The sequence below is a fragment of the Beta vulgaris genome, chromosome 7 (assembly GCF_026745355.1).
Source record: "Beta vulgaris subsp. vulgaris cultivar EL10 chromosome 7, EL10.2, whole genome shotgun sequence".
NCBI lineage: Eukaryota > Viridiplantae > Streptophyta > Magnoliopsida > Caryophyllales > Amaranthaceae > Beta > Beta vulgaris.
The window spans coordinates 12,891,605-12,914,993 of record NC_079208.1 but is presented as its reverse complement, the minus strand read 5'-3'; the positions used below and the strand labels follow the sequence as shown (position 1 = coordinate 12,914,993).

The 23,389-nt window shown below is 37.0% G+C and overlaps 1 protein-coding gene across 4 annotated transcripts in view; it reads right to left on the bottom strand.

The window, feature by feature from the left end:
* LOC104884306 (probable DNA helicase MCM8) overlaps positions 1-23,389 on the bottom strand; it is a 29,196-nt gene that overhangs the window by 940 nt on the left and 4,867 nt on the right. For 2 of the 4 annotated variants that reach the window (XM_048648586.2, XM_048648587.2), the window contains exons 4-15: positions 23,062-23,284; positions 22,475-22,638; positions 21,453-21,716; positions 19,790-19,885; positions 19,527-19,679; positions 4,718-4,815; positions 4,507-4,625; positions 3,090-3,219; positions 1,370-1,421; positions 1,128-1,284; positions 874-1,048; positions 50-220 (exon numbers count right to left, since the gene is read on the bottom strand). In XM_048648586.2, the coding sequence (XP_048504543.1) occupies positions 50-220; positions 874-1,048; positions 1,128-1,284; positions 1,370-1,421; positions 3,090-3,219; positions 4,507-4,625; positions 4,718-4,815; positions 19,527-19,679; positions 19,790-19,885; positions 21,453-21,716; positions 22,475-22,638; positions 23,062-23,284 (1,802 nt within the window). Of the gene's footprint in view, positions 1-48; positions 221-873; positions 1,049-1,127; positions 1,285-1,369; positions 1,422-3,089; positions 3,220-4,506; positions 4,626-4,717; positions 4,816-19,526; positions 19,680-19,789; positions 19,886-21,452; positions 21,717-22,474; positions 22,639-23,061; positions 23,285-23,389 lie in introns of those variants that run through there. The other 2 variants (XM_010668932.4, XM_048648588.2) reach the window with 2 other exon arrangements.

Genomic DNA, 23,389 nt, shown 5'->3' with positions numbered 1-23,389 from the left:
TGGACGAGTTTGCCACCAATCATAGAAAGAAGGAAATGAATTAGCATACAGATATTGTAAAACAATCTTTCTGGTCCAACTCTGATTGCTTATTGAGAGCACTTAAGAATCTCTTTGCTTCCTTCTGTTGACTCATGCCTCCACTACGCGCAAAATCAACAACTCCATGCTCATCAACGTACTTATCATACAAGGATTCCTTCATGATTTCAACAACGTCCTGCAATTAGCAGTTCAGAAAAAAATGTCCCGCATCCTTATTTCCAAGAAGGTAACAATAACAAAATTTTGGCAAAATAAAGAGAAGATCCATCCCATACTCGTGATTGTATAAGAAAATGCAAAGTTGGACATGAAATTACTTTTTGTGGTCTTTTAGCATAATTTAATGCTTCAGTATGATTCAATTGTCAGCAACAAGTCCCGCATAACACGGAGCCTCTAGTAGTCTAGTATGATTCAATTTAATTACTATGCCATACTTTAAGTGGATGTCATCTAGCTTAGTTGGTCAAGTTTTGTAGGGGTGATACCCAAGACCCAGAATCGAAGCCTGTCTAAATCACCGTGCTTAGTTGGGTTCTTTCACTCCAAAAAAAAACAATGCCATACTTTAAAGAGTTGAACATTTGTGTAACCATCTCACACAAAGACTTTCAAGTTACAAGCAAAACGAACAAGGCGAGACTTCATGGAAAGCAATTTACTTACAAGGCCTATGATCTGTTCACATGGTTTTATTTCCATAAACTGCCCAACAGTCTCCAAATTATTTTATTGAGTTGTGGGTCCAACTACACCCATGGTTTGTCTAGGCAATAAATGAGAAAAGCAGCCATGTTTCAGCGTAAATACTTCCTATTTTCTACTTACCAAAGCATCCTGGTCAGTTATTTTATCCCTTAAGTCTACTCTAGCACGAGCCTCTGCCAATCTTACTAGACTTTCTAGCTGCCTTGCAGTTATGGGAGTACCGTCAGCGGAAGTGTTACGATCTCGCAATCGTAAGTAGAAATTCTGCAGGATCTCTGCTGCTGACCTTGACATTCTGATCACAGCAGGTTTATGGCAGAGTTAGATAAATAAAGCTTATAAATAGAAGTAACAAGTAGGGCCTATTGACTCACTTTGGAAAGACAAAAGCTCTTGCATAAGCTATATATTTCCGTAGAAGTGGAGCAGGTAGTGGGACAAACTCACTATCCTTCCTAGGATCTAGTCTCAACCTTGCCACGAGAGACTCACTTGTTATAGTAACATCTGTTTGTCTGATACTCTGTGATGCTGCAGTTGGATAACGATTGTCGATTATTAGTAAAACAGTTTGAGTCATGAATGATCAAGTATCAACATATTATACAAGCATCACCTCTGCAGACTGTTCTTACTGTGGAGGAATTATCTCCATAACCGGAATGAAGCTGCAAGACACAAGTACCTTTTGATCACAACCTTGTAGTTGAAAAGCTGCTACAACAACAACAACTAAGCCTTATCCCAAGGTGCTTGGGGTCGGCTAACATGAATCGTCAACTGGAATCGTGACCAGAGGATAAAAGACGTGCATAAACAAGAAACTGTGCCACGTGGCGCTCTCCCTAGGGAGTTCTAATTCATGTAATCCATGTACATAGTTGAAAAGCTGCTATCATGATAAAAAGCAGGACTGTGACAGACATATCCTACATACTTTAAGAGGGGGGGGGGGGGTTCAATAAGTGATTATATGTTCTATAGCATATAACAACTAGCATGGAAATTCACTCTTGCATGACAATTTTACATACAATACATAAAGTATCTCCTTAGTGTTATTGCACACATTGATATCTGCAAGAGATTCAACTAAGAAATGATGCAAAGTAAGAACAGAATAAAGGTACATAAGACCGATATGTTGATCTAGAGATGTCTATGGTCGCTCTAGATTCGTAACCACATTTAATGAAGTTAGAAAAATACTTCTTCCTGTCCAAAAAATTGCGACGGGTGGGGGGGGGAGCCACAATATTAAAGGAGTCCATGTGATGATGAGAGAGATAGAAAGAGGCATTCATGTGATAAGGAGAGAGATCGAGAGAAACCATAGTCAAATAAGGAAATGTTGCAATTATTTTAAAACTTCCTGAACCGGTAATTGTTGCAATCACTATGGAACGGAGGAAGTATTTATGTGCCTGTTTAACGGACCCATAAGAGGGACAAAGGGAGTACTTATTATAGTGCTAAAAATTACGAAAGTTATCCAAGTTGCAAGTGCTTACAAATCACTTACAAAAAGGGGGCCGTTGCAATACCGAAGAGTTCAGCTACTGAACTAGAAGCAGTCAAGTTCCAGTAAGATAAGCAAGAATAACCAATTAGAGAACCAGATCTTAGAGTCCAGTTGTCCTTGAAAGTGAATGCGCAAATTATATATAATTCGATGCATTTCCAGGTAGATATAACAGACTGTAGTCCTTTCTTCATTGATGCATGCGACTAACATATTTGAACATATTAACCAAGCATAATGATAGCAGCTTCAGAAACAGCAAGGCTTTTGATGTTGTGTGAATACAACTCAAATTGTTATCTGTGACCAGATATCTCATCTTTAAATCAGCACTCTGGTTTCTGGAGACTCTCAAGAGTCAAGTAACCGAGAAAATGTTTTAGACATCAACTCACTCACAAAACAGACAAACAGTTTAAAATATCAACAATTGAAGTTACTGGTGTCAAGCAAAGTTTTCATTGAAGTTACTGGTGTCAAGCAACTAGACTCCTAGGCTAGTATGATGTAAGTTATGGTGTGGCAGAATTGTTTACAGGAATGCACAGCTTGATTTTATTTTTGCAGTGTGCCTCTTGAATCTGATGAATGGCTAGCAATTAAAAACAGTAGGTGGCTAGGTGCTTCGTCTTCCAAGTTCCACCTCTATTCCCCCTACCTCCATTTCAAAGATCTCCCATAAGAGATATAAGAAATTCATCAGGAGCCAAGGGAGGACACACTCTGTACGTCCGGCTGTTTACATAAACCATGATTATGAACATAGCAACAATAGTGCAGAAGTAAAAAAGACTGCACATGTTCAAGTACTTACAGCCATAATGTGCTCAGAAAGCCGTTTATCCATATGTTCGTCAGGTTTATCCAGCAATATGAAAACCAAATCAAATCGCGAAAGCAAGGCAGAACTCATCTTCAAGTTTTCGTTCACCGTTTTCGCGCGACTGTAACATCACAGTTCTAATAAATGTTAGTAAAACATTGAGGAACGACTAAAACTTATCCATCGCGTTGCTTTCTAATAAAAAATGACTTGGTATTTTGGCCAAGATAAAAAATTGCATGAACTGAGATGTTAATGATTGCTATCAGTCTGTTTGCAAGATTCCAAGACTGACTTTCTGCATCCAATAACTAGAAGGTCGAAAATATAACTGCAAATCAACAAAAGAAAGCTTCAGTGTGCACATATGCTGCTTAGTCATGAAGGAACTTTCACAGTGGCATTCCATCAGGAGTCTAACAAAAGCAACCTTGCAGTTGTAGACTTGTAGGTACAACAATAGAAATGCCTCTTTGCAAGCCCTTTCCTTTTACCCCTATGGGGATCTCTTCTCTTGGTGGAAGATGTTGCTATTTCAACTAAGATGGCGAACAAGTGAACGGGGTTGTCTTTGGCAGCCTAGCACACAAGGTCTTGCTGCCAACCGGTGAACCAACCTTCTGTAGTTATTAAGTCATTTCAGTTTTACTTCACATATTAACGAGTACCTTTTGTTTTGGAAGCCTCAAAGAAAAGAGCAAGAATTTGACAAATTGAAAAAAGGATCCAGAATAAAAGATGAGAAGAAGGTTTGGCAGGGAAAAGTCCTCTTACTATTATTTACGCATTATTTACCCCCTTCATTATTGTAATTTGGATTGTATGGCTGAGATTGTATGACTCTAAATTTATGCTTGGAGATATATTTAACAAGGGATTGTAAATGTAAATAATACAAGTATGCCTTCTTAGGTTGAGAAAGTTAGACTTTGTGACAAAATCCATTGGATCATTGTTGATTGAGCTTGACTTCCACCATATAAAATCCAATGTTATGGCAATCAAATTCAGCATTGTATCTTCAATATTTATTTATTCTAGATTGCAAGCTACTAACTAAGCTTAGATGTTCAATAGAAGTAAAAGCTTAAGTACTTTCGCAGTTTCGCTTGTTTTTCCTCGCATCAGAATTTGTAAAACGTTTTTTCTTGGATCCTCTTCTTCCGTTTTCACTTTTTTTATAGAGAAGTGTTTCTGTTGAAATTCAAACCTTGGCAGTTCCTTCATCAAGAACACTTTGGATATACCCGCTCAGCCTTCACTTGATATCCTTCACTTTCCCAGTCATTTTATTTTGAACCCTCAATTTCAAAGAGGCTAAACAGATTTGAGAAGCTCACTAAATAGGTCGTGTAATCTATATGCATCAAAGGAGGACAATACTGAGCAAAGAAAGTAGAAGACATACTTGTAATGGCCGCCAACAGGATTTGCAGCAGCTAAGATAGAAGTGCGTGCTGATAGACTTGCCACGAGTCCCGCCTTTGCAACAGAGACACACTGTTGCTCCATTGCTTCTAACAGAGACTAGCAGAGACATGGAACAGTCATATAAGAACAGATTAGTATGTATCACTAAACAATCGGGAGGGGACAAGAGAGAAGGAGACCAAGAATACGACTCTGCAAGTAAGACTTGAGATAACCTGATGTTCTGCAGACATCTTGTCAAATTCATCAATGCAACAAAGACCGCGGTCCGCAAGGACAACAGCCCCTACAGGAAAATAGATAGTCACTTCAAAGTTTATACCCAATGAAAATGACACAATTCAGAACATATACTGAGATCAAGTAGCTAATAGCCAAAAAACATCTTCCCCTGTATACAGAATTGTAGTGCAACACTTGCAGTTCTATTTGATTAATCAAAGGATAAGCAACCGATTCCACATGCTAACTGGGTAGTGATTAATTGAGATATATACCCATCAATAATTCGAAAGGCAGCAGAAAGATATATTGAGACATTTGTAAACTGTATGAAAGTGTGGTGGCTGGAACCAGGGAAAAAAGATGCGCTCGCGGTCGCGTTCGTGGGAACGGTCGCGTTGTCGCGGGAACGGCTTGTAACGGCGAAATAGAACGTTTCGCGGCCGACGCGGCGTGAATTTTTTTAAAAAATTCACATTAATATGTTTTAACCTTATTTGCATTTTAATAGTTTATGAAGCATTATTACAACATAATATAATCAAATCTAATAGAATATCATGTTTCCTCAACTATATAATTAAATCATAAAAAAAAATTGGCCAATGTTTGAAAAGAACGGATATAACGGGGATAAAATCGTTCTAACGCGGCGAGTTCGCGTTACGGAACGGACAACGCGGCGAGAAGTACATGAATTTTATTATGGCGTTCCGTAACGGGATTTCGCCGAACGGCAAATCCAAAATCAGTTACAGAACGGCCGTTCTGTAACGGAACGGGAGAGTTTTGATTCCTTGGCTGGAACCGAGCACATCTGGAGTTTGTGGAACAAACAAGTAATTCTCAAACTTTAGCAAATTACTATTAGGCGGCTATTAGCCATCTATCCTCAAAAAAGAGAGAATTGGTCGACCATTTTTGTTCTTTTTCTTCTTTCTTTGATGGAAAGCTTGTGAGTCAAATAATCAAGATCAACAGAGATGAGGAAGCTGTATCAGATATGCTGCAACTTTAGGGGTGGTGAATTAAGAACAGAATAATCTGAGGATAAGGAGCGTTGCTCCATGGAAGGCGAGACGAAATTCAGGATTAGATGGCTCAAACATGATAACAGAATGTGAAAAGATCCCAGTAAGGGATCGCAAAATGGTGTGAAACTAAGACGAATAGGAAAGAAGTGAACATCCAAAGGCTTGACCTGAGCTTTATCCTCATGAAGGACATGACCCACATAGTGGTGACTTGTTTCAATTGCAATTGCAGCATCTCCTCTACTAATTTAAAAGATTATTGCCAAAATGAAACTAGTTTCAATAATGCTTACTCCAGGCCTATGGATCGTTTGAAATCCTCCCATTTGTATTGAATGCCTAGCAATATGGCATATACTAGGCATTGTGCGGCAGGACCTCACCAAGGGTACACATTTGTTCAAGAAAACGAGTGCTAAATTTGAGATATCTAAGTTCAAGAATATCCTCTTGTAGTCAGGTATCACCTATCATAGTCATTGTTAAGGCTCTTTCGAAATTTTCTATCAATTCCCTTTGAATTTCACAAATCATCACAATTCACAAGCACAATATTCGGTTATACAAGTTGTTATCTGTCATTATCAAATGGTGTTTGCCATTTGGCATCAAGGAAATATTTAAATTTGAGATATCTGAGTTCAAGAATATCCTCTTGTAGTCAGGTATCGCCTATCATAGTCATTGTTAAGGCTCTTCCGAAATTTTCTATCAATTCCCTTTGAATTTCATGAATCATCACAATTCACAAGCGCAATATTCGGTTATACAAGTTGTTATTTGTCATAATCCAATGGTGTTTGCCATTTGCAATCAAGGAAATATTTAATTAAATGCATCGCAAGCTGAAATTCTCCTAGGGCACTTGTAGATCAAGACAAAACTATAAACTAGGAAAGAAATGACTACCTTAAGAGTGAGACAAAGATACCATACATACAAGAGACATCCTCCCCCAAGCTGAAGTTAGCAATGTCCTCATTGCAACAAGGGGAAGGAGAAGAACATGGAACTCAATCGTCCATGGAGTCATCGCCATCCTCATCATCACCACCTTGAGTACTAGTGTCGGCGGCACTACCCCCAGCAGGCCAACACCACCACCATAGACATGGTTCCAAGTATACCAACTAAGGTGTGGACAAGCATAAATGAGTTATAGGTAGTTATAGTACCTATCCTGCAATATCGATCATATATCGGAAACATTGCTAGATGCTCGTCATTTTGGATACTTGTATTTGCAGTCATATTTAGTTTCATACGTTGCAAAACACTCATCATAGTCGGCCACTAGGAGTACAGTAGCGGGTCGACATAATGTCAAGATAAAGATAACTAGGCCAAGAAACATTGTTGTGTTTCTCAATATACCCAAAGTGGCAAGCTACATGGGTGACTAACCCCCCAATAACAATAGGCACAAAAGGTGGTGAAAATTTTGTGCAAATGATCTGCAAAAGCATAAACAAGATCAAAATCCGTTTTTAGTTTATCATGCCACAAGTACGTTCCTAAGGCAGTGAGCTCTTCAATATGAGTGGTATTCGTCTCCCACCACCCAAACATAGTGTGATCGAAAAATTTCAAGAGAAGCTAAATGCCAAGATGATGAACAGTTTTAATCTACAAGTGTTGGCAATTGCCAAAATGGCATAATTTCAAGTTTCTTTTAATCCCCCCGAATTGTCATACCAAAATTTGGGCGAATTGCCTAAAGGTCAATCGGCGATCACTGTTTGCAATCTGAAAATAAAATACAAGAGCATAGATGCATGCTTAGGAATTTCAAGAGAACTCAAGAATTTGAGGGTTAAATCAACGTAAGTTCCACAATACATTGTAAAAAACCCACTAATGCTTACACTCATAAACAAAGTACGGGTAATTTCAGTACTACCAAACACATGCAATAGATCCTGACTAATGCAATTTTTAAACTTTTCAAAAAGTACACTTTGTTCTTCATTAGAGGAACTTCATCTTCTTCCTCTTTCTTTCTCAACTCAAAACTCCATATCCTCCCACTCTCTCTCATCTCAACTCCATAAATCCAACCCAAATTCTCATCTTTTTCCACAATGCTTTACCTCCCATCCATCCTTCTTACTTTTCCAACTCCAATTATTCCCTTCCCTACATACATCTCTCACTTTCTCTCTTCTTGTTAGGTTTTCTTGTGTAAAGGTTTGAATTTTTGATGATTCTTGGTAGTTTTAGCCTGTAATTGGAGTTCCTACACTTAATTGTGGCATGTTAGATGATTCCAATTAGTTTTCTTGATTTTGTAACTATATCCACCGTTATCGTCTCTCCGATGGCGGCTCATCGTGGCGCACGTGGGGATGATGTTCCTCCTGAAGTTGATCCTACATACCCCCAAGTCATACATAAAGATGAAGAACAAAGGGTACGTTTTCAAAAGCTTAAGTATCGCATGTTTGTTCCTACCCGGTTTGTTAATCGGTATCTATTATATGCGCTTCGTATTACTGAAATTTCACGTACTTTGTTTAGGGCATGTATCATTGACCTTACGCTGATTTAATCGTTGAATTATTGAGTTCTCTTAAAATTCATAAGCATGCATCTCATAATCTTGTATTATATTTTCGGATTGCAAACACTGACCGCCGACTGACCCTTAGGCAATTTGCCTAAATTTTTGGTATGATAATCCGAGGGGATAGAAAGAAACCTGAAACTATCCATTTAGGGCTTTTTTTGGCAAGCTTTGACTAGAATTCGACCCCCTAATTGCCAACAATTGCAAATTAAAACCGTTCATCATCTTAGCATTTGGTTGCTCTTGAAATTTTTCGGAGGCACTACTTTTTGGGAGATGAGAGACGAATACCACTCATACTGGAAGACCTATGATCAATCAACAGAGCATAGCATTTTTGTACTTTGATCTATGATAAGAATCGCAATTGTGGCACTCCTTATGTTCAACAAGCATGTTTAGGTTTAATTCTGATTTTTGTGCCTTAAAAATTGCATATATTCTGATTTTTCTTTTTCATATGTGTATGCCCACTTCCCTAAAGGATGCTAGAACTTGTGCTTTCTCTTCAATAATGCATTGACTATATGACGGCTAAACAAAAATGATTACGACTCTTGTAGGAAATTGCACCACAAGACGAAATAGCCCTTCCTACATTTGTTTCCCTAATTAACCACTTTGAACTAAGCCTATATCTTGTGATAACCATGCTATGAGCTCTTCATTTTCCAAAAAATACATCCCTCTATCTTTGGTTGTAAAGTATTTAGGAATTGTTTGTTGGTTGACAGTTGGATGGAATGCTTGTAAAGTATTTAGGAATTGTTTGTTGGTTGACAGTTGGATGGAATTAGTTATTGGTGTGAATGAAAGTGAATGAGAAAAATTTGTGTACAAGGAAAAAGAACGGACTCCGCATTATTATTTTTGAGTCCTAATTGTTGTTCTCCTCTATCCCTATTAGCTAGTAGCTAGAGTATAGCTTATAGAACTTTCAAGAAAAGTGAAGAAAAATAATGAAAATCATTGAGTTGAAATTCTTTGCTTGGATTCCACAAAAGGAGAAAGAAAATTAGTTGTAGTTGTGGTGATACTTAATATGTTGTGTGGGTTATTTCATCAAAGTTGTAGTAATACTTCATCTCCTTAGCACCACATTTCCAAAATATTTAGCGCTCCTACTACCATTAGCCCCATACAATCTTTAATGAATCATATGATTTGTTTGTATCTATGGTTACCAAATGTGGAGGATAAGCTCAAGCCTATGGACTAACTTCGCAAAGTTTGGCAATTGAGTATCATTGATCACCCTTCAAACACATGAGTTTGAGAGTTGGGATGGAACACCTTAACTGCTTGGAGAGTGTGCTACAAATAAGCGGAGTGCCCCCTTATGAGGTCATTCTCATTGATTTGTATGGCATATCTAGTGGCCTCTTTTGATTATTATCAATGATTGATGCTTATTTGTTGAGCTTTACAGATTGTGATTTGTGGTATACTTGGATTTGATCTGAAATCACCTAAATGTCTTTTGCAATGATTTTATGTTGGGTGAAACGACTATTTCTTCCTTGAACTCTTGATTTTCAGACGAGTTTTGCTTTGGGACAAGCAAAAGTCTAGCTTGAGGGAGTTTGATGTGCTTATTTATATAGAGTTTTTAACCCCGTCCCTAATTGATTAATGGTCTTAATTGCGCTCTTCGGAGCCAATTTAGTACTAAAGTGTTCCTTGTAGTGTGTTTGTAGTTTCAGGTTTATTAAGGTAGGAATTAGCATATTTGGGTGCATTTCAAGGGACTCGACACGACACGCGACACGACGAGCGACACGCCTGGAAAAGGTGTCGAGTCCCGTGTCGGAGTAAGTGTCGAATATACTCTTCAAGGGTCGACACTAGAGGACCGAGAGAGAGAGGAGGAAAGAAAAGAAGATGAAAAATCACAGATCTAGGGTTGATTCGAAAACCTAGATCTGGAAATTGAAGAGGAAAATGCTTATACTAGGACAAATTACCATGGGGTTTTGGTTCTAGCAAGAATTCCGAGCCAGATGGTGTTGTCAGATCTCCGGCAAAGGCAGTCGGCGGCGGTCGGCAGTTGGCTTTTTCTCTTTCTTTCCCTAGCCCCCGACATTTTCTTTCTCTGTCTTCCTCTCTTTTTTTTCATTTAATCCAGTCAGTTTCTAATTACGTGGTTGTGCCCCTCCCCCTTCTCTTTTTTTTTTCTTTTTTTTTTCTTAAAGTTTTACCAACTAGGGTTTTAAAGAAAGCATTAAAGTGGGCTAGGTATAGTTGGGCCTTAAAAAAAAAGTTGTCATAACTCATAAGTAACATTATATTTTTTTTTTTACGGGCATAAGTAACATTATATTAGAGATACGCTAATTGAACACAAGTTTATATAACTAAAGTATTTTTTTTTATGCTATCTCGTACTAAAAAACTTGTTACTCTTTATTATTTATTTTAATTTTCAATTTCAAAATAAATGTATTTTTTGAAAAACATCTCAAGTATCCAATTTTTTTCCGACACTTTTCAGATACCCGTGTCTAGAAAATTGGGCAAGACACTCTTTTGACCGTATCGCCGTATCCCTCAAATTTTGGGACTAGAGTGTCGGATCCTCCGATCCCTACTTGGACACGACACCCGTATCCGTGTCTGAGCAACATAGGGCGAAGTGACCTACGACGCGCAAGGAGGTGCGCGTCTCAAGTCGCCTTCCGTGAAGCGCTAGGCGCAACACCTTTACCGCTTCTTGTAGAAACGCGAGATATAAAGATGAGATCTAAGTTTCCAACTAGAAAGATTCGAATTTTCTATAAATTAAAACTTACCCAAGCTTTAACTTGTAAAATCGACCAAGATTCCTCATCTAATTGAATAAAATTGCTTTGATTTAAATCGTAATTGTAAATGTTAAAATTAGCAATTAAACTTGACAATACAATACTTGATAGGGAGAAAATCAAGGAATGTCATTAATATGTTAGAATGACGAGAGAAAAATAAGGAGTAACATTCATTAATTAGTTTACAATACCCTTATATAAATGCATTATGTAATTCTTTTTGTAAGACACATATAAGAAATATAAGAGTTATTATTTAGTGCATTTTGTCTTCTTTTCTATATATTATTCTACCAAAATATTGTGTGTGTCCATCACGCTTCCAACAAAGTGGTATCAGAGCTAGTGTTTATATTATGGCGTCAAAAACTAATGTTGTAGCTTTTCAATATCCTAAACTTACAAAAGAAAATTATGATAAGTGGTCTCTACGTATGAGAACAATTCTTGGAGCCCAAGGTGTTTAGGAGATTGTTCAGAAAGGTTATACACAATCGGAAGATGAAACAAAGTTAAACCAAACAGAGAAAGAAGCTTTGGATAATGAGAGGAAAAAGGATCAGAATGCACTTACAATCATCCATCAAGGTTTGGATGATGACATGTTTGAAAAAGTTGCTAATGCAACAAGTTCGCATGGTATACCCTTCAAAATTCCTTTGAAGGTGTAAGTCGAGTAAAGAAGGTTCGACTTCAAACTCTAAGAAGAGAGTTTGAAAAACTTGAGATGATGGAGAAAGAATCCATCTCAGATTATTTCACAAAAGTTCTAAACATTGTGAATCAAATGAAGAGGCTTGGAGAATCGATGGAAGATTCTCGAGTAGTAGAAAAAATATTGCGTTCGCTCAATTCTGATTTCAACCACGTAGTGGTTGCTATTGAAGAGTCAAATAAGGACTCGAATTCAATAACAATCGATGAATTGAATAAGTCACTTCGAGCCCATGAACAGCGAATGGTTAAGAAAGGAAAGAAGGAAGATGAGCAGGTGCTGCAAGCCAGGACATCCTTTAACAATAAAGGATTTACACGTGATAAGCAACATTATCAATCACGTGGTAGAGGCGGCTAACGAGGACGTGGTCGTGGCAATGGTTGTGGTCAAGGAAGAGGGGGTCATTATCGAAACTCCCAAAATTATTATAGAGGTGAAACTTGTACTAGAGGTCGTGAACGGGGTAGAGGAATGAATCAAAACCAGAGAAGTAATGATAAAGCTAATATTCAATGTTACAATTGTAACAAATATGGCCATTTTGCATGGGAATGCTATTCAAAAAAGGTGAAGGAAGAAACAAATCTTATTGAAAATAAGGATGATACAAAAGAATCAACTATGTTGTTAACTCTCAAAATAAAAGATAAGAGGGATGATAATTTAACGTGGTATCTTGACAATGGAGCGAGTAACCACATGACAGGAGACAAGAACAAATTTGTTGATCTAGACATAAGTGTGACAGGCAACGTTACTTTTGGCGATGGCTCAAAAGTAAAAATTGAGGGAAAAGGTACGATTATGATTGAATTAAAAGATTCAAGTCATAAATTAATTCCAGATGTTTACTACATTCCAAACTTAAGAAGTAATATCTTAAGTGTGGGTCAGCTCTTAGAGGTCAATGGATGCAAAATTATGATGGAGGGACAAAAGTTATGGCTTCGTGATAGAAACTCTAATCTAATAACTACTGTTTCTATGACGAAGAATAGAATATTCTTGATTAATCTACAAACAATTGGTCCATGTTTGAAGACTTGTGCTGAAGATCCTTCTTGGAAGTGGCACATGAGATTTGGTCACCTTAATTTTGAAAGTCTTAAAGAGATTGGACATACGAAAATGGTAAGAGGATTGCCTTATATTGATCATCCTAATCAACTTTGTGAAGCATGTTTACTTGGTAAGGAACCAAAAAAGGTATTTCCAAAACAATCTATTTCAAGAGCAACGAAGCCACTTGAAGTGGTGCATTCAGATATATGCGGACCAATCAAACCCCCATCACCTAGTAAAAGTTCATATTTTATTCTTTTCATTAATGATTATAGCAGAAAAACATAGGTTTATTTATTGAAAAATAAATCAGAAGCATTTGACACCTTCAAGAAGTTCAAAGCAATGGTTGAGAAAGAGAGTGGTTATGAGATTAAAGCATTCAAAACAGATAGAGGTGGTGAGTTCACATCCAATGAATTCAACAAATACTGTGAGGACCATGGAATACGCAGACCACTTACTGTTCCAAGAACGCCACAACAAAATGGTGTAGCGGAAAGAAAGAATAGGACTATTCTATGCTGAAAAACAAGAAGATGCCTAAAGAGTTTTGAGCAGAAGCAGTTTCATGTGCAGTTTACTTGTCAAATCGTTTCCCTACAAAGAGCTTAGAGAATGTTACGCCTCAAGAAGCTTGGAGTGGATGGAAGCCATGTGTATCACATCTTCGGATATTTGGTTCCATTGCTTATGCACAAGTTCCCAAGCAACTCAGGTCCAAGCTTGATGATCGAAGTGAAAAATTACTTTTCATTGGATATGATGAAAAGTCTAAGGGTTACAAGTTGTTCAATCCAAGCACTAGCAAGTTAGTGATTAGCACAGATGTAGAATTTGATGAAGAGGCAATATGGGATTGGAACATCACCAAAGAGGAAGAATCTTACAACTTTCTTCCTTATTTTGGTGAAGAAAATTCGACACATCATATTCCAGAGGCTACACCCACTACTCCACCAACATCTCCTCATAGTACATCACCTACATCGCAATCAAGTGGAGAGTCTTCTAGTTCAAGTGAAGGACCGAAGAGGTTTAGAAGTCTTTCTGATCTTTATGAAGTCACCGAAAGGCTTGAAGACAATACTTCATTATTTTGCTTATTTTCTGATATTGAACCAATGAGCTTCAATGAAGCAAAGAAACAAAAGGAATAAATTCGTGCAATGAATGAAGAGATACACTCTATTCAAAAGAATGAAACATGGGAATTGACACCACTCCCAAAAGGCAAGAAGGCGATAGGAGTCAAATGGGTATTCAAAATCACGTGGAATGCCAATCATGATGTTGAAAGATACAAAGCGAGGCGTGTTGCTAAAGGTTATAAGCAAAAACAAGGAATTGACTATGAAGAGGTATTTGCCCGAGTTGCCCCATTAGAGACAGTGAGGTTGCTAATTTCAATAGCAGCGCAATTTCAATGGAAGTCTAAATGGATTTTTAGAAGAAGAGGTGTACATTGAACAACCAGAAGGTTATGTTGTCAAAGGACAAGAAAATAAAGTATTAAGATTGAAAAAGGCTTTATATGGGTTGAAGCAAGCACCTCGAGCATGGAATAGTCGGCTTGATAAATACTTGCAAGAAAATGGATTTGCCAGGTGTCTTCATGAATATGCACTCTATGTCAAGGAAAAAAACAACGATGTGTTCTATGTTTGCATCTATGTAGATGATCTAATTTTCACAGGAAGTAGTATCGAAATGTTTGAAGAGTTTAAGAAAAGAATGGCACGCAAATTTGAGATGACAGATGTGGGACTCCTGTCCTATTATATAGGAATTGAAGTTACTCAGAGTGATGAAGGAATGTTTATCTCACAAGAAGCTTATACAAAATGAGTATTGAAGAAATTCAATATGTTAAATGTTAATCCAGTGAGCACTCCAATGGAATGTGGGCTGAAATTATCGAAAAATGATCCTTATGGAGAAAAGGTGAATCCAACCTTATATAAGAGTTTGGTCGGAAGTCTACGAATCTGACATTTACTCGGCCAGACATCTTATTTTCTATTGGACTAGTAAGTCGGTTTATGGAGAATCCATCTACTTCTCATCTGAAGGCAAAAGAGAATTCTCCGTTATTTGAAAGGCACATTAGATCATGGGTTGTTATACTCTACTTCAGATGATTTCGAACTTAAAGGATATTGTGATAGTGATTTTGCTAGAGATGTTGATGATCGCAAAAGTACAACTGATTTTGTATTTTTACTTGGTAATAATGTTGTTTCATGAAGTTCAAAGAAACAACCAATTGTTACACTCTCTACATGTGAATCAGAATATATTGTTGCAACCTCGTGTGCATGTCACTCGATATGGCTACGAAGATTATTGAAGGAACTCCAACTACCACAAATGGAGTCCACTAAGATTATGACCGATAATAAGTCAGCTCTTGCTTTGGCCAAAAATCCAGTTTTACATGACCGAAGCAAACATATTGATACGAGGTTTCATTTCATACGACAATGCATTGAACAGAAGGAAATTGAATTGAAGTTTGTTAAGTCGATGGACCAAATTGCTGATATCTTTACAAAGCCAATAAAGTTTGAAGACTTCATTCGAATGCAAAAATTAATCGGGATTGTGAGAAGGTCAAGTTTAAGGGGGAGTGTTAAAATTAGCAATTAAACTTGACAATACAATACTTGATAGGGAGAAAATCAAGGAATGTCATTAATATGTTAGAATGACGAGAGAAGACAAAGGAGTAACATTCATTAATTAGTTTACAATACCCTTATATAAATGCATTATGTAAGTCTTTTTGTAAGACACATATAAGAAATATAAGAGTTATTATTTAGTGCATTTTGTCTTCTTTTCTTTATATTATTCTACCAAAATATTGTGTGTGTCCATCACGCTTCCAACAGTAAAAGCCCCAATCTAGGGAAACCCTAATCCTCAAAGTTTGGCATAAGTTGACAATTAGAGGTCAATCCTCATGACAGAGGTTGTTACTAGAGCGCCACCATGGTTACCACCGCCATTAATATACAGGTTCATCCTCTTCGATCTTCTTTTTTTGAGGGTTGCTCTTCAATCTACCTTGAGGGGCTCTTCGATTTACTTCCTCAAGCATTCTCTTAACTTCTATGATGAGTTGTACCCTACTATCAAGAGGGAGAAATAGTGAAGTGCTGAAGTGAATAGTCACATGCTCTTTCTTTATTTTTTCTTTTTTCTTCTCTTTTCTTTTGTCTTTTTTCATTTGTCTTTTTTCTTCTTTTACGCTTCTCCTTTTCTTCTTCTACTCACCTCTTCTTCTTTTCTTCTTATCTTTTGATGCAGCTAACTTCTGCTTCTGTTTCTTCTTAGCCTTTGGTCAGAATATTTTTTTAAAAAAATACTTTATAGTTAACTCTTCTAATAATAGCTAGATTGTAACTGTATATTTTTAAATACAAGCAGCTAATATTTTGTTCATGATATTTGTTTTGAGTGTAATATATGTTTTATAATTGATTTTTAAGGTTTATGAGGTGCGCCTCGCTTATAGGATGCGTGCGCCTCTATGCGCCTTGTGCCTTTAAAACTAAAGTCGTAGCGTCTCAAAGATAGAGAATGGTATAATTTTGCTACCTGCTAATCGCCAAGTCGGGTTTAGCCATATTTGAACATTTGAAAAGGAATTGAGAAGAAAGCAAATTGCTTGCGGGCCGACCCGACACATCTTGCTCGGGTGGGCTGGGCGAGTCGATGTTTTGGTGAAGAAAAAGACACCTGAAGAATACCTGGTCGGGCCATGCACTGCCTGGTCAGGCGAGACAAACATTCTATTGTACCTGACAACCGCTCGGTCCGGCAGAATCTTCCTCGGCTATCTGGACGGGTCGATTTTCATGTTCTTTAGTGCGCGTGTTGCACAGTTTACGGTTTTAATATAAACATCTCTTCTTTTAGTAATAAAAACCACATTTTATTTTATTATTAAGTTTTTTTAAGTAGTTTTATTCTCTCGAAGAACCCTAGTTTAGTATACTTTGTGAGCACATTCAAGATTTCAGAGTAATTCTTTTCAACATTCATTCTTCAATTGGTAATTGTTTCTCATCCCTTACTATTCCTTTTTTAATTCTTCCTTATTATATGTTTGCTTATATTATTATGATTATGATTTTTCTAATTATGAGTGAGTAGTTTAATTTCTAGAGAATTGGAGATCTCTGTGTGCATATGATGGATTGAATGAATGAATGATTGTTTACTTGACTAATCTATTTGATTCTTACTATTGAGTTAGTTTTGCTAATATGCAAGTTCAACCAAATTTGTTTGATTATTGTTGCAATACAATGTTATAAGCCAAGAGGTAGGATTTTATATAGGCTCTCAATAATAGGCTTAACAATCTATGACCATGAGAGAACTGCTTAGTAAGCGTCAAGGGAGGTAATATTCGAAAGAAATTACATGTGCCCTAGTTGGATTGATTTATTATATCCTAAATTGCATACACAGTGAACGGTTTCCCTAGTCTTTCCCTTATTTAGTGAACGGTTTCCCTAGTTTTTCCCTTATTTGATTTCTTGACTTGATTATTTGCATTTAGTTCAATAAACCAACTCTCTTTTATCTGATTTAGTTAGTTTAGTATTAGAGCTCAAACATTATAGCATAGCTATCTCTCTATAGATTCGATCCTGACTTCCCTAAGTACCAGTTATTGAACCTTAGGTTTATTTTTTATTAGGTTATATGACTTTAGCCTATTTGGCTTCTCCCTACGAGACAAAGCTTTATTCTAGTATAACAAGTTGCGTGCCTCCATCATTGGGTGAGCCCACTTCAAGTGGTTCCTAAAAAGGGAGGTACTAGTATTGTAAAAAATGAAAAAGATGAATTAATTGCTACGAGTAGTAAATGATTGGCATATGTGCATTGATTATAGAAAATTAAATGTTGCCACCAAGAAAGACCACTTTCCCTTCTCTTTATTGATCAAAGGTTAGAAAGGTTGGCTGTCACACTTCCCATTTTGCTAGCATAGAAGATACAAAGAAAGTCATATGGTAACCTCAGGATTCTTCAATGAGAACTAAGAGTTTTCGACACCATTAATCATAAAACACAATACCTGAAAACTTGAGTTTCTAGCATTTGACAGCTTGACATAACGTCAACGATGAGAAACCAAGACAGAATATATTCAAGAGGATCTAAGAGCTCTTTTCTCAAATGTATATATGAAAGATTCTCTAAAGAATGTATGTTCACATACTTGCAGGCAACACAATGTTATTGCAATACCCATCCTGCTTCACAAGTAGTAGAAAAAACAGAAGTTGATAGCTATGTGCTATTAGTAAAGTAGAAACATTCAAGTGAAGGATGTATCACTAGGCCAAATAGGTTATTGAAATCATCATATGATAGATTTCTCATTGAATGGAAATGGGAAAGAGATGAAATTGCAATGCCCAACTCCCTCTTGCTATGTAACTAAGACAGTGTTTGGCCTTGTTCGTAGAGCTCTTTCTCTAAGTTGAAAACAGAAGCTAGGCCAAATGAAGGTAAAACTGAGAAGCAGAACCTTGTTTCTTAAGGCCATAGACAGAACTCAGAAGCTCCAAATTGGAGCATCTCAAAGGTGTTTGTCCGGGAGCTGAATACTTCATCTGATGAAATTTTTGGGCAGACAATATTACCCCTGATAAAAATAGAAATGACATTCTAAACTACTACTGCTCTCTGAACTCTCTCTCTCATGGCCTCCTCATATCAGCTTTCTCTTTCATCTTCCCCATGACATAGCACAACTCCTCTCCAACTTCCATCATCAAAATGCTTCCAGCCACCTTCCACCCGTTATCTTTTACTAAATAAAACAACATTAAGAAATAGTGTTTAGGAAATATAGAAAACCTTTGCTGATCTGACTTTTTTCGGGGTTATGGTAGAGATAAAACTCTAATTTCTTTAAATTATCATTGAATTGGGGAAGTACAAGATGTATCCTTGTACTCCTCTTCATTGTAATGCTACATGGACAAATTAAGCAGCAATTCACTGTTACTTAGAAGGTCCCCTTGAAATGCCGTTAGATTAGTTTAGAGTTTAGAAAAAGATTCAGCAATACAATTCTAGCTTGATGCATCCAAGGTGCAGTTGATGCAAGAGGATGAAGATAACATTGACAATTGCTTTTTTTTCTAGTCAATGGTCATGAACTCATGATGGATTAATCAACTTTTCATAATTTTACTAAATCCTAAACAGTGTACTAAAAGAAACTTACAATTAAAAAATATATATTTAGATATTTATTTATAACTCGATGGAAAAGAATACTCCAAAAACTCAGCACAAATGGGGGCCAAACAGAAAACTGTTTCTGTTTCTTAGAAGTGCTTGGACAAAGATACGTCAAACACCCTCACATATTCTCTAGAAATACTTTCTGCAAAACTAGTTCTGAGAAACAGAACTGTTTTTGAAAAGCTTCACCAAATAGACCTAATTGGCTAATTAAGAAATAGATGCATACTATGCAAGTTTCAGTCAAAAATTGGCAACTGGATATAGACATCAATGCTCCCGTAAAAGAAAGAGAGAGGCTAGAATCAGTACCAGCCTCAAAAGCATAATCACTTGTCATACGATCCTTCACAACAGCTACAGTAAGGCCAGCATTAGTCGTAGCATTTCCACAGACATAAATTCCACGTGGAGAAACAGCAGCTGCAGCTTGAAGTAATTGACTCTTTCCCAATCCAGGATCACCTGAGTATACAAAAGTCAGTTCTGCTTCTGCACTTGTATGTAGTAGTCTGAAGCTCAAAGACAAGATTCGAAATTGAAGTTAGCAAATAAGAACCATAGACCATGCATACCAACTATAATCACATGAAGGTCTCCTCTGACAGGTACTTTATTCTGATCCATGGAATGCTTGCGCACTCCACCAAAAAGAGCTAAAGTTATTCCCGCTGTGGAAAAATAAACAAGATATTGTGACTTCAAAGCAAGAGAACAATTACGACTTGATGCAAGTTGTATGCAAAACTGCTTTCCATTTGGTTGAGGGCTTGAGGCATAATTTTCGATCATAATATGCAATGTATTGGTCAATATGAATGTTTTTGTCAAGTTTTCCGACCAATATTTCCATAGTGTTACAGACAATTATGTGTCGGTTGATACCACCGATAAAGAGCCAATATGGCCAATACAAAATCTATACCGACAGATTGTAATCCAATACGACGCACGAATACAACATTCAAAACATATCAACCACCACCCTTTATGCGACATCACAAAACAGTACGACTTGTTTCTGCAATCGCAGTTACGACTTGTTTCTGCAATCGCAGTTATAACTGCAATTTAAAACCTTAGATAATGGTGGGGGGGGGGGGGGGGTTAGTTTTTACTACTTCCATGCTATTAAGATATATTTCACATAACTGTGAGCTTGCATTTATAACTTGGATCCTTATCGCCATCCCTACATAGTGTAACTTACAAGAAAGAAATTTTAATCAAAGTCCTAATTAAGGTAAAGCTAGCAAGATAATCAATAGAGGATATCATTCTAGAGATGATTTAGGGAAAAAACATGGCAGGAGTCACGTGTGCGACTACAGTCGCATTGTCATGGAGATAGCTTGTAACATTGAATAGAGTGCGCTTCTAGAACAAAATTATTTGTACAAGAGGTTTTGAGGAACCGTCTTAGCTATCCGTCATCCGAGGGCTATCTGCCAAGGGGAGTCCGAGGACGTTTAAGAGTGAACTACTCTGGGATGGGCCCGAGAACGCCACTCCAACCTTCTTCGTGCTTTTTAGACAGAGAAGTAGCAAGGTAGACCAAAGTTTCAGAAAAAGAACATGTACTTATGTTGTTGCTGATTATTTATTTGCACCAATTACAATCAACTATCATTTTCCCCCAAATTCTCTTCTTCTTTCTCATTTCCATGTTCCTAAATTTCTGATGGGACTGCTGCAATGCAAATACCTAGATATTCCTTCTTTATTCATTTAAAAACACAAGGCCTGACATGCACCCAACTATTATCGCTAGCCTACAGTAGCTTGGAACATGTACCAAGGCCTCATTTTTCCCACCATAAGGGAATGGCCTAAGCATACTGCAGCTGGTTCCTTTCCAACAACGCAGCAGCCTTCAATTTTTGATACGGCCTTAGCATGAGCTCTCATGTTTCTGAGGATGGTCTACTTTCTGTAATCATTAAATTTGGAAAGGCAATGCAGCTAGATGTGAGAACATAAAAATGAATATGTGTTATTTACATTCAGAAAGCAGTTGATTACACATCTTAATATCCATAAACACAAACAAATGTAAGAAACTATATGCAGTTCCAGACTCCAAATGGTAATGTTGAAGGTCAAACCTTAACTTTCTTTTTGCATTATTGAGCAATTACTTACATGCATTGATCTGTAAACATCTCAGCATTGAGTTTGAAGAAAATGTGAAGAAATGCACTGCAGTTTTTCAACCGAAAAAAAGGAGTGGAAGCTTACCCTTTACGATTTCATGACCATATATAGATGGACAGATCGAGTGAATCATTTGACGGAAGACATCAGGACCGTGTTCCTCACTAAACTTCACAATGAATTCCAAATCCCTTGGAGAAAATGAATATAAGTCAGACATCTCGGTTGCTCTAGCATCAGCAGTGGAGTACTCAGAATCTTCAGGAACGGACTGTGATTTGGAATTTGTTACAGAGACTGCTTCCAGATATAGATAGTATAATCCTTGATACTTGCTTTTAGATTTACCTAAAATATTTAAGCTTAAAAGGCTATATTATCCTGGTTAAGCTTTGGTACTAATATGCAAGAAAATTAAAAACTAACATAGTACAAGTAATACATAGTCATTTTGTCATGATGATTTGCCAAGTTCTGTATATAAAATGACCAAACAGGAAGCTAATCCAAGCTGAACTGTAGCTCAAGCTCAAATTACATCTAAACAATGAGAACATGAGAGAAAGACACAAAATCAGGTTGTAGTCTCTGATAATTGTAAATTGAGATTTATTTATTACGAGTTGTTGGTTTAATCGAGCGAAACTCTAGTTGAAGCTTAAATTTGAGCTAAGAAAATGAGAGTATTTAAGAAGATATGATAACAGAATGTAATCTATGAACAAGCTCTATAAGTGGGAGAACCGGTAACCAAGACAATATGAGTTATATGACAACCATAAAAGTGCACATACAACTCAAAATTATACTTCCTCCATTTTTTTAGTTGTTCCATATTGACTTATGACACTATTCATATAATGTAGTTTGACGGTCTTTGGTTATTAGTTCACAAAGAAAACATAGTCAAGTGGGATCTTGTCAGATTCATCTCAATATAAACTTTCCAAATATCAACTTTTAATAATTTGTACTTATGTATAATTAGAGATATTAAATGTCTAAGTTGTGCGTTGGCCAACATGTAAAGAATAAATGCAACAACTTAGCAGAAAAATAGAGGAAGTATATTTTTGCTCTAGGTTTCCTGCAATTTTTAGCTGTACCTCCTCCAAGGTCCATGTAATTGTTAATTTGCCTTATAATTCCAGTAACTGTCACCACATCGCCAGGGATACAAACATCAACAAGATCTTCAGTAAGTTCACATTCTACTGTCCGAGGAACCCGGCCTTCTTCATGGTTTTCAGGTTTGAGAAGCTCCTGCAATCTAGAGATAATAAGTCAGATCACAGATCTTCCTGCTGTTTACATACAACAATATACTCCCTCTGTTCTGAAAAAAAATGACGATTTTTTTCATTCTAGGATGTCCTACACAATGCAAATTTGCAAGCACTAACTTTGTTTATTTGAAGCACCCAGATTTTCCTTAGTTACGATTAAGAGATTGACATGACAAATGAATCAACCACTACCACACAGTTTTAAAAAAAAAAAAGCGAACTTATCTCTCCTAAGCTGTGTAGAAGGTCCGAATAAAAATTTATTTTCAGCAGGGAAGTACCATTTGAAGTTTTGAGCCCCTTTTGTTTACAGGTAACTCTTCTTTACAGCTAAAGGAATTTCAATAACCTGTGCATTCATTACATGAATACAGAAGGACATAGATCTCCAACAGGACAAAGCTTACCTTATTTTCTGAAAATCAATGGACTGTGCAGTAGATCTAATTGGAGCAAACGTTTTTCCTTTGCAGCAGCTCATAATACAAGTTGCTGGAGGAGAGTATTTCCCATCAGGAAAGAAACGTGGGATGTCAGCTCCACACTGAATGCATTTAAAAGTCATCTCCATCACCAGTGGTCGAACAGTGCTGACCTTTACAACAGTACCGCGCACAGATACCAGCCTGTCTACCACCACATACCCAGAAACATATAATCAGTTTCTCTTTCTGGCAGAACTGGACTTCTGATTTAGTAATTTCAGAGATTTTTCAAAAAATCAAAAAGAAAGTT